This window comes from Penaeus japonicus, unplaced genomic scaffold (genome assembly GCF_977035675.1).
Source record: "Penaeus japonicus unplaced genomic scaffold, GWHDUDI00000001_assembly GWHDUDI00000020, whole genome shotgun sequence".
NCBI lineage: Eukaryota > Metazoa > Arthropoda > Malacostraca > Decapoda > Penaeidae > Penaeus > Penaeus japonicus.
The window spans coordinates 4,503,242-4,515,140 of record NW_028234422.1 but is presented as its reverse complement, the minus strand read 5'-3'; the positions used below and the strand labels follow the sequence as shown (position 1 = coordinate 4,515,140).

The window sequence follows — 11,899 nt, the reverse complement described above, 5'->3', positions numbered from 1 at the left end:
GGAAGGAGGGGAGGGGAAGGAGGGGAGGGGAAGGAGGAGAAGGAGAAGGAAGGGAGGGGAAGGAGGAGAGGGGAAGGAGGGGAAGGAGGGGAGGGGAAGGAGGGGAGGTGAAGGAGGGGAGGGGAAGGAGGAGAAGGAGGAGAAGGAAGGGAGGGGAAGGAGGGGAAGGAGGGGAGGGAGGGGAAGGAGGGGAGGGGAAGGAGGGGAGGGGAAGGAGGAGAGGGGAAGGATGGGAGGGGAAGGAGGGGAGGGGAGGGAAGGGGAGGGGAAGGAGGGGAGAGGAAGGAGGAGAGGGGAAGGAGGGGAGGGGAAGGAGGGGAGGGGAAGGAGGGGAGGTGAAGGAGGGGAGGGGAAGGAGGAGAAGGAGAAGGAAGGGAGGGGAAGGAGGAGAGGGGAAGGAGGAGAGGGGAAGGAGGGGAGGGGAAGGAAGGGAGGGGAAGGAGGAGAGGTGAAGGAGGGGAGAGGAAGGAAGGGAGGGGAAGGAGGAGAGGTGAAGGAGGGGAGGTGAAGGAGGGGAAGGAAAGGATCCTTGGGGAAGGAGGGGAGGAGAAGCAGGGGAGGGGAAGGAAAGGAGGGGAAGGAGGGGAGGGGAAGGAGGGGAGGGGAAGGAGGGGAGGGGAAGGAGGGGAGGGGAAGGAGGGGAGGAGAGGTGAGGGGAGGAGAGAGGAGGAGAGAGGAGGAGAGAGGAGGAGAGGGGAGGGAATCTGAAGGAACTTGGGGTGGGAGGGGAGGAGAGGGGGGGGGGGAGCTGAGAGGACATGGGGAGGGATGAGAGGGGAGAGTAGGAGAGGGGAGGGAAGCTGAGGCAACATGGGGAGGGGGGGGGGGGAGAGAAGGGGAAAGGGTGGAGAGAGGAGCTAAGAGGACATGGGAACGGACAGTAATGCAAGACGAGGGAGGGGAAAGGAGAGAATGCTAGCTGAATAGAAGGGAAATGTGAGAATAAGTGAGAGGAAAAGGAAGATAAAATGAAAGAAAGAGAATAGGGAGGAGAGTGAGAGAGAGAGAGAGAGAAAGGGAAAGGGAAGACAAGGAGATGGGAGAGCATGAATATTTATAATAATTCAGAGCTCCCTCCTCTTCTCTTCCTTCCTTTCTTCCTCCCTCTCCTCTTCCTCCCTCCTCCTCCCCTCTGCCTTCCCTTCCTCCTCCTCCCTTCTTCCTCCCCTCCTCCCCCCTTCCTTCCCCTCCTCCTCCCCTCTTCCTTCCCTCCTCCACCTCCCCTCTTCCACCTCCCCTCCTCCCCCCCTCTTCCTCCCCTCTTCTTCCCCTCTTCCTCCCTTGTCAGCTATAAAGTCACAATCGATCAGAGACTTGATGTTCCTCTAGCGACTTCCCGCATTATTGTAACGCCACACTAAGATATTCTTCACCTCACAGGACCTCTTACAAAATGATAATTCCCCCTTAGTCTGTAGATAGCTAAATATATGTGACAGTGTCGAAATCCCCGCCAAAGTTTTCCTGACGACGTTTTTTTTCATCGATTTATGTTTTTTTTTTTTTTTTTTTTTTTTTTTTTTTTTTTTTTTACGTAATCTGTTGGTGTCTTTTCCACCTCTACGTTCTTTTCTTTACGTTTTTTTTGTCTTTTTATTTATTTCTTCTTCTTTTTCTTCTTTGTTTTTCTTCTATTTTCTTTTAGATTTAATTTTTGTCTTTGTCTTTTTGTTTTATTTTTCTTTCTTTTTTATTTTCTTCCTTCTGTCCTTCTTCTTCTCCTTCCTTGTTTTCTTCTTCTTCCTCCTCTTCCTTTTCTTTGTCTTCTTTTTCTTTTCTTCCCTTTTTATCTCTTTCTTCATTTCCCTTTTCTTATTTTTCTTTCCTTCCTTCTTCTTCTTCTTTTCATCTTCTCCTTCTTCTTCGTCTACTGCCATTTTTATTTCGTCTCTCCTTCTTCTTGCAGATTTACCAGAAAAAAAATCTTTTCCGAAAAAAAAAATCTTATCCGCCTGACAGTCCATAAAAAAATAACCCAAAAAATTATATACTTATGACGTGGTTGTCATGAAATCTCTTCTTCTTTCTCTCCCCTCGACCCCGTCTCCTATCCTTTCCATCCTTATCTCCCCTCTCCCCTCACCCCAATCCTCCCATCTCCCCTCACCCCTATCCCCTTCCTCCATCTCCCCTCCCCCCCTCACCCATCTCCCCTCTCCCCTCACCCCATCTCCCCTCACCCATCACCCCTCTGTCACCCCTCACCCCTTCTCCTAGTCTCCCCCCTCTTCCTCCCCTCCCTACCCCATAATCTCCCCTTGCAGGACCTGTAGCTTCACCAGGATTGGCAGTGACGGATGAGGGAAGGGAGGAAAGGGGGGGAGGGGGTGTTATGGGGGAGTAGACTGGACTAAGGGGGGGGGGGTAGTGGAGGGGAGTATGGAGATACAAAGTATGTGGGGGGAGGGGGGGAAGGGGGAGGATGACAGGGTGTATGGGGTGAAAACAGCAGGAGGGCAGGAGGGGGAGTGTGTGTGTGTGTGTGTGTGTGTGTGTGTGTGTGTGTGTGAGTGTGTGTTTGTATGTGTGTGTACGTTAGTGTATGTATATGTTGGTGTGTGTTTATACGTGTGTTTATATATATATGTGTATTTGTATGTGCATGTATGTTTATTTGTCTATGTGCGTATGTGTATGTGCGTGTACGTGTGCGTGAGTGTGTGTGTGTATATAAGAAGGGAGGAAGGAGGAGGACGGGTAAAGTGATGAGTCATCCTCCACCTTATCTTCCCTTGTATCGAGGTTGTGGAGATTCTAGTCGCTTCGTGGTCTCTCCCTCTCTCTCTCTTTCCATCTCTTTCTCTCTCTCTCTCTCTCCTCTCTCTCTCTCTCTCTCTCTCTCCTTCTCCCTTTCTCTCTCTCTCATTTCCATGTCTATCTCTCTCTCTCTCTCTCTCTGTCTCTATCTTTATGTCTCTCTCTATCTCTCTCTCTCCTTTCCATGTCTCTATCTCTCTCTCTCTCTCATTCTATATATCTCTCCCTCTCTCCCTTTCACTCCCCCCTCTCCCTTTACTTTCTCTCCTTCTCTTTTATTGCGCTCTTTCTCCATCATCCTTCCCACTTCTTCCCATATTCCACCATAATCTCAAATAATCCTATCTTTCAAAGAGGATTTGAGAAGGAACAGGCGGTATAGGATAAAAAAAGATTGATAAGAGAATATCATTAAGTTCGTAGCGCACAGACATGAATGCACACACACACACACACACACACACACACACACACTCACTCACACACACATACACACACACACATACACATACACACACACAAGCAAGCATATATATGTGTGTTTTATGTGTGTGTGTGTGTATACATGCACACACACACACACACAAACTTACAACTTTAAAGGAAATCAGTTAGACATATAATAAAATAATTATGTTGTCATAAACCAAGGTATCACGTTCCACACACACACACACACACACACACACACACACACACACACACACACACACACACACACACACACACACATCATTCAACAATTACAATGCATTACTCGTCAAGTGATTCTGTCATTTTCATCTCAAGCTCATTAAGCTAAATGAATGAGTTCCCGAGAAGTTGATGTGCTTGTAACTTATTTTTAACAGCGCCCAGTATTTTCTTCTTAACGACTCTAAAATGGAAATAACACTTAGCGAAAATGGTGTTAAAAGGAGACAAAAGCTTTAGTGTCTTTCTCTATATATCTCTCTCGTTCTTTCTCTCTCTCTCTTTCTTTCTTTCTTCTTTCTCTTTCTTTATTTTTTTTCGTCTCTATTTCTTTCTTCTCTCTTTTTTCTTGTTCGCTCTTTCTTTTCTTTCTCTCTCTCTCTCTGTCTGTCATTTTCTCTTTCTTTCTTCATTCTCTCTCTCTTTCTTTATTTCTTTCTTCTCTCTTTCCCTTTCTTTCTTCAATCTCCCTCTCTTTCTTTTTCGCTCTTTCTTTTTTTTTTTCTCTCTCTCTCTTTTTATCAGCCGTCGCCCTCTTTTTCTATTTTCTTCTTTTCTCTGTCTCTTCCTCTTTCTATATTTTTTCTCTCTTTCTTCTCCTTTCTCTTCTTCTTCCTCCCTCTCCTCCCCACCCACTCTCTCTCTCCGTCTCTCTCTTTCACTCTCTCTCTATCTATCTATCTATCTCTTTTTCTCTCTCATTTTCCCTCTCTCTCTCCGTCTCTCTCTCTCTCCGTCTCTCTCTCTCTCTCTCTCTCTCTCTCTCTCTCTCTCTCTCTCTCTCTCTCTCTCTATCTCTCTGTCTCTTTTTCTTTCTCATTTTCCCTCTCTCTCTCTCCGTCTCTCTCTATCTCTCTCTCTTTCTCTCTCTCTCTATCTCTATCTATTTATCTCTTTTTCTCTCTCATTTGCCCTCTCTCTCTCTCGCGTTCTCTAGATGAAAAACCGGCGAAATCCCTGCTTGTGGGTAGAAAAGGAAGAGGAGGGGGTGGAGGGGTGGGGGTGGGGGGTAATGGAATAAGGAGGAAGCCTTCCCGAGACTGATGGTCCATTAAGGCAAGTGGTGGGGTGGGGTGAGGGAGAGAGGGGAGGGGGGAAGGGAGGAAGGGGGGTAGGGGAAGAGGGGAGAGAGAGAGAGGGAGAGGGAGTGGTAGGGGGAGAGGAGGAAGAGGGTGAAGAAGAAGAAGAGGGGGAAGAAGGGGGGGGAAGGAGAGGAAGAGGGGGGAGAGGAGGAAAGGAGAGGAGGAAGAGTGGGAAAGGGTGGAGGGAGGGGAGGTGAGAGGAGGAAGAAGGGGGGGGAAGGGAAAGTGGAGGAAGAAAGGAGAGGCGTGCCAGACGGTGGCACCCGGAACGAGGGGGAAAAAAAGGGGAGGCGTACTATTAAAGAGTGTGGTTGTGAAATTAAATTTTCTTAGGAACTGACGCCCTTTTTAATCTTTTAAATTGTTTGTTATTTCAGTCTTAAGCAAAACAGCTATTGTTAAGATCCGTCGCTTGACATATATGTGGCCAATGTTAATTAACTTTTGCTCAGTATCTTGTGTGAGTCATTCTTTGCTAAAACTTTCCCTTTGCTTATCTCTCTCTCTCTCACCATCTCTATCTCTCTATAATTCTTCAGATGGACCCTAGAGACAATATTACTCTTTCGTCATATTCTTTCTCTATCTTTTTATTCATCGGTTGCTTGGCTTATCTATCTCTCTATCTCTCTCGGATGAGCCGTAGTAACGTTATTGTTTTTCCCTGTTATTCTTCATCTATCTATCTATCTATATATCTTGCCATATTGGTATAAACTCGTGTTTCTGTTTTGTTTTTATCCTATTTTCGTACAAAGTGGAGTCTCGAAAGTGAATCATAACCGAGCGACCAGTGCTTTTTAGAAGAATATTTTTTTTTTTTTTTTTTTTTTTAGGGGCATATCTCTCGTCAGACTTGGCAAGAGTACTTTCTTTCTTTACTTTTTTTTCTTTTTTTTCTTTTTTTCTTTTGTAGGGTGAGAGGGAAATGGTCTGAGTCACTTTCCCTTACACGCACACGTACTTTATATACGATACATGCACGCTAATATATATTTTTTTCTGTGTCCGTGAATATATATACATATATATATATATATATATATATATATATATATATATACATATACATATACATACATATATATTGATCTACATATAAGTAGTACTACACATTTCATATAATTCCCATGATCATCAATTAGATATATTCCTAACTCAACTGGATGGTACCATTGTTCATCCCACTCTGCGGGAGCCATCTTGTCAACAATACCAGCAGACGCCCATTGTCCAGCTTCCAGAATAATAGAAGATTCCACTTATTTGCTTTATGTTCAGGACGTTCAGCTGTTACATCTATACAAAATACGTACGTATGTATATATATATGTATACATATGTATTATGTAAGGTTCATCTGGTGATCTAGAATTACACCAACTGACTTAACTGAACCCTAGAACACATAACTGAACCCTAGAACGCATAACTGAACCATAAAACGCATAACTGAACCCTAGAACGCATAACTGAACCATAAAACGCATAACTGAACCCTAGAACGCATCTGACCGACGCCTCTCAGATAAAAAAGACACAGCCAAAAAGAAAAAAAATATAATGAAAAAAAAAATGGAGGTGGGGGAGGCTGGAGATAGCGGGGCGGGGGGCGTGGCGGGGTGGGAGGGAGGGGGGGGGTTCGGGGAGGTGCGGGGGGCCTCCCTACTGTGGGGGTTGGGGGGGGGGGGTGGGGGAGGGGGAGATTGGAGTGGGGAGGGGATGGGGAGGGGTTGGGGGGGGGGGGGGGGGGGCAGGGGGGTGAAACCGCATGACGTCATTAACGGCAGCGACATCAAAGCTCTCCCTCCTTTGTCACATTCCAATGAATCTTGAACGCAGAGAAAAGAACGGGAATTCGCGCTCCGATTCCCTTCCCGGCCTTCTCGGATCTCCGCCTTGGTTACCATCGCTACCAGAACACACAACCATAGCCATCAGAGTCCACGACTGTTGGTATCGAGAGCTTGGACTTTGCTACTGGAATCGGTTGATATCGGTATCTGTGATCATTGGTGTAGAGGTATGACCATTTGCTGCTACCAAGATCTACGACTATTTGCTACCAAATTTTACGATCATTGCTACCAAATTCTACGACCATTAGCTACCAAATTGTACGACCATCGCTACCATGATCTACGACCATTAGCTACCAAATTTTACGACCATTGCTACCAAATTCTACGACCATTAGCTACCAAGATCTACGACCATCGCTGTCAAATTTTACGACCATTTGCTACCAAATTCTACGACCATTTGCTACCAAATTATACGACCATTACTATCAAAATCCACGACCATTGCTACTTGAATCCATGACAGGCGCTACTTAAACCTATGACTATTACCACTACAACTCGTGCCATGTAGAGGTCATTCCCAAGTCTACCATACTGATACCATGATCAGGAACTCTACCTATACCATTGCTTCTACCATGATCATGAATTTGCTACGCTCGCCATAAACACATCTTTAATAGTGCGTCTCTTCAGCTACCCATACGCTTCAAATTCAAGACTCAGGAATGGGTCCTTCCCCCCCTACCCCTCTCCTTCCCCTCCCCCTCCCCTTCCATCTTCATTCAAGTAAGATCCCCCTGAGGGGGAATGTGGGGTAGTGTTTGGGGGTTAGTTCGGAGCCCGCCCCCGTAAATGATGGAGTTGATTGTCTAGAAGTGTTGGTTGGTAGGGTCCCCGCATTTATGACATTATTTATCTCGGGAGGCCGCTTTTATTCGTGTTATTGAACGGAAGTTTGGTTGTACGGTGATTTTTGGAGATGGAGAGAGCGTTGGCGGTAGGCGGCTCTTGGGGGGGGGACTGGGGGTGGGGACGGAATGATCCCCTCCCCCTCCCCCTCCCCCTCCCCTTTCTGCCCTCATTCCCCTCCCCCTATCCTTCCCCCTCCTAATCCTAGCCCTTCTCTCTTAGAATCTTTTCCCCTCCCCATTCTCACCCCCTCTCTATCTGGACGAATCCTTCTCCTGCCCCTTTACCCCTTCCCCCACCTCTTCCCCTCTTGCTACTATTACCATACCCTCCCCCACGCGTTCCCCCACCTCCTCCCATCCCCTCCCATCACCTCCCCCTCCCCCCACCTCCACCTCTTCTTCATCCCCCTCCCACCACTTCCACCTCCCTCTCTCACCACCTCCACCTCTTCTTCCTCCCCCTCCCCTCCCATCACCTCCCTCTCCCCTCCCCTTCCCACCTTCCCCTCCCATCCCACCGCCTCCCCCTCTCCCCCTCATCCCTACATGTCCCTCCCATCCCACCACCTCCCCCTCTCCCCCTCCCCCTGCAAGTCCCTCCCCTCCCACCACCTCCCTCTCCCCCTTCCCCCTGCAAGTCCCTCCCCTCCCACCACCTCCCTCTTCCCCCCTCCCCCCTGCAAGTCCCTCCCCTCCCACCACCTCCCCCACCCCGTCCCCCTGCAAGTCCCTCCCTCTCCCCCCTCCCACCACCTCCCCTCCCTAGAAGTCCCTCCCCCCTACCCCTCCTTTCCCCCCACCCCTCCTCCCCCCCTGAAGCTCCCCCGATTGTTTGAGTTTCATTATCCCGGCAGCGATGAGCGTCCGCGTGGCTTCCTCGCTGTTGTAATCTCATTGTGTATAAAACCTCTGAGCGCTTGTCTGTTCTGTCTCGCCTGTCTCCCTCTATCTTCCTCTCCCTCCTCCCCCTTCCTTCCTCCTTTCCTCTTCTCTCGAACTCCCCCCTTCCTTCCTCTTCTCTCGAACTCCTCCCTCTTTCTCCGTCCTCCACTCTTCCTCCGTCCTCCGTCCTCCACTTTTCTTCTCGTCCTCCTCCTCCACTCTTCTTCCGTCCTCCTCCTTCCCTCTTCTTCCGTCCTCCTCCTCCCCTCTTCCTCCGTCCTCCTCCTCCCCTCTCTTCCTCCGTCCTCCTCCTCCCTTCTTCTTCCCGCCGGAATTCACTTCTCTCCCCCCCCCCCTCTTTCTCCTCCTGCTGCACTTCGCCCTCTTCCGTTCCCTTTTCTTCCTCCTCTTCCTCTCTTTTTTTCCATTTACTCTTCCTCTTCTTCTTCCTTCCTCCATCTACTCTTCCTCTTCCTCTGCTTCGTCCTCTTCTTCTTTCCTTCAGCCCCTCTTCCTCTTCTTCTCTCCTCTATCTACTCTTCTTCTTCTTCCTCTTCTTCTCTCCTCCATCTACTCTTCTTCTTCTTCCTCTTCTTCTCTCCTCCATCTCCTCTTCTCCTCTCTTTTATTCCTCCTACTTCTCTTCCCCTCTCTACCCTCAACCTACCCGTTGTTGACGCTGCTTTAAGAAAGTGAGGCAGTGAGGCGACCTCCTTCCATTCCCCTCTCCTTCTTTCTCCTTCCTTCCATTCCCCTCTCCTCTTTCCTTCCTACTTCTATTCCCCTCTCCTCCTTCCTTCTTCCTTCTATTCCCCTCTCCTCTTTCCTTCCATTCCCCTCTCCTCCTTCCTTCTTCCTTCCATTCCCCTTTCCTCCTTCCACCTTCTTTTCATTTCCCTCTGCTCTTTCCTTCCTTCATCCATTCCCCTCTCCTCCTTCTTTTTTCGTTTTCTTCTCTTCTCCTCTTTTCTACCTTTATCTATTTCTCTCTTCTCTTCCTCAGTTCGTTTCCCATTTTTCCAACTGTTTATTTTCTCTGTTTCCCACTTTCTCTTCCTCCATTTTTTCCATTTTCTCCTGCTTTCTTCCCCCTTCTCCTTACTTACCCTCTTCGTCTTTCTCTTTCCTCTTTTTTCTCTTTTCATTTCTACTTTTTCAATTTCTCCTCCTTCCTGTCCTCTTTCGTTTCCTCTTTTTCTGTTCTTTTTTCTTCTATTTTTCTTTTGCTCCCCTTCTTCCAATACCTATTTCCTTCCTTTTTTTCTTCCGATTCCCGCTTTTCTCCTTTTTTCTCTTTTATTTTCCCCTTTTCCACTTTCATTCGCTTTCTCCCCCTTTCTCTTCCCTCCTCATTCATTTCCCCTCTTCAAATTTCTCTTTAATTTTTGTTTTCCTGTTTCCCTTTCCCCTTACTCCTCCCTCCGTCGCCCCCTTTTCAGTTTCTCTTCCTCTTTACTTTTCTTTCTCTTCTCCCTTTTCCCTTTTCACTTCCTCTCCGTTCCTCCTTACTTCCTCCTTCGTTTCCCCTCTTCCAACTTCTTCTTTCCCCTTATTCCTCCTTTCTCTTCTCCTTCTTAGCACTTTCCCAATCTCGTCCCCCTCTCTCTTTCCCTCTCCATCTTTCATTCCTTTATCCTCTCCTTTCTTTTTGCCTCCCCCTTCTTCTTCTTCTTCCCTTTTTCTGTGTTTCCGGTCTTTGCTAAAAAGGCACGAAGGGAAATTGGATGAAAGGGGGAAAACATTTAGGAAAGAGAGGTATGAAGGAAAACTGAATGAAAGAGGGGAGAGTAAACACCAAGGGAAAAAGATTACAGGAAGTAAACAGACGTGGAAAATGTAAATAACAGAAGGAGGGTATAATGAAGAAAAGTTAACTGAAGTAACAGGAGGGACTTAGGAGAAAGAGAGAGAGAGAGAGAGAGAGAGAGAGAGAGAGAGAGAGAGAGAGAGAGAGAGAGAGAGAGAGAGAGAGAGAGAGAGAGAGAGAGAGAGAGAGAGAAAGAGAGGAAAAGGAGGGAAGGGAAAAAATAGGAAGGGAAAAGAAGTGAAGGGAAAGGAGGGAATGGAAAAGAAAGGAAGGGAAAAGAAGGGAAGGGAAAAGAAGGGAAGGGAAAGAAAGGAAGGGAAAAGAAAGGAAGGGAAAGGAGGGAAGGGAAAAGAAGGGAAGGGGAAAGAAGGGAAGGGAAAAGAAGAGAAGGGAAAAAGTAGGTAAGGGAAGAGAAGTGACGGGAAGCGAAGAGAAGGAAATGGAAAAGAAGAGAAAAGGAAAATAATAGAAGGGAAAAAAGAAGGGGAAGAGCTTAAGTGTCACCCTATGACGCGCATTGGATAATAATCCTTTAGCGAATCCAGGGATAATCGGCTTTTGGCAATCACTATCTGCCTGTGACTAATGATGAGCTTTTAGGTAACATTGCTTTTGTCTGACGCAATGTGTTTGATTTATTGATCGCAGAGGGAAGGGCTGGGAATGGGGGGGGGAGTGGGAGGGGGAGGGAAAGTGGGAAGGAGGAGGAAGAGGGGAGGGGGTGGTAGGAGGTAGGGAAAGGTAGAGGAAGAGGAGGTGGGGGGATAGGGGTAGGGGAGATGGAAAGTGGGAAGGGGGAGTGGAGGGTGGGGGGTGGAGGTGTAGGAGGTAGGGAAAGGGGGAGAGGAGGAAGAGGGGGAGGGGAGAGGGAAAGTGGGATGGGGGGAGGGGGAGTGGAGGGAGAGGGGAGGGGGTGGTAGGAGGTAGGGGAAAGATAGAGGAAGAGGAGGAAGGGGGATAGGGGAGAGGGGTGGGGGAAGTAGGAGGGTAGGGGAAAGGGAAAGTAGGAAGGAGGAAGGGGAGGGGGAGGGGGTGGTAGGAGGTAGGGAAAGGTAGAGGAGAAGGAGGTGGGGGTAGGGGAGAGGGGAGAGGGAAAGGGGGTGGGGGAGGGGGAGGGGTGGTGGTGGTAGGAGGTAGGGAAAGGTAGAGGAGAAGGAGGAAGGGGGTAGAGGAGAGGGAAAGTGGGATGGGGGAGGGGAGAAGAGGGGTATAGGAGGTAGGGAAGAAAAGAGAGGGAAGTAGGAGGCACGGAAGAGGGGAGGGGATGGGGAAGAGGTAGGGGGGGAAAGGGGAAAGAAGAAGGAATAAGGGGTAGGGGAAAGGGAGGGAGAAGAATTGGGGTAAAAGGGAAGAGGAAGAGGGAAGGGAGAAGGAAGAAGGATTGGGGCAAAAGGGGAAAGGGGAGAAATTGGAGGAAAAGGGAGGAGGGGGAAAGAGAACAGGGGCAAAGAGCGAAGAGAAGGGATAGGGGAAAGTAAGGAAAAAAATAAAGGGGAAGAGCAATAGCGGAAGTGTCTGTTTACCTGATGTTATATGGTTTTTACATCTATCCGTTTACTCTAATCCACAATGATATATTACAGAATTTCCCACAATAAATCAGCAAAAGTTCTATGATTATTTTCCCTCTTATTTCAGAAGAAAAGAAGGAAAAAGACAAACTACTTATATAAATGCTACCTAGACACTATGCGACCTTTTAACACGAAGAACTTTCTATATTTTCTCGGTTTTACGGTGGAATTTCCGAGAAAGGCATTCATTTTACATTAGTCATCCCTTGAGATCAAAGGAATATGTGATCTGATAAAGAAAACGGGAAGATATTCATCATCCTCTCAGTTAGTCCAAGACAACAGAGTTTAGCTGCTTCCAGTATTTATACTTAGATTTATTATCTTTATATATTTTCTTTCGTTATCTCTCTCTCTCTTTCTCTCTCCCTCTCTCTGTCTCTCT

General features: G+C 47.8%; 1 protein-coding gene across 1 annotated transcript in view; it reads left to right on the top strand.

Annotated features, from left to right (window-relative positions):
- LOC147469615 (uncharacterized) overlaps nucleotides 1-6,849 on the top strand; it is a gene marked incomplete at its 5' end in the record, with an annotated part of 23,626 nt that extends 16,777 nt beyond the window's left edge. Inside the window, 2 exons of the mRNA XM_086548514.1 lie at nucleotides 6,375-6,555; nucleotides 6,730-6,849. Coding sequence (XP_086404640.1) covers nucleotides 6,375-6,555; nucleotides 6,730-6,849 — 301 coding nt within the window. The remainder of the gene's footprint in view (nucleotides 1-6,374; nucleotides 6,556-6,729) is intronic.
- Between the last annotated feature and the right edge of the window lie 5,050 nt (nucleotides 6,850-11,899).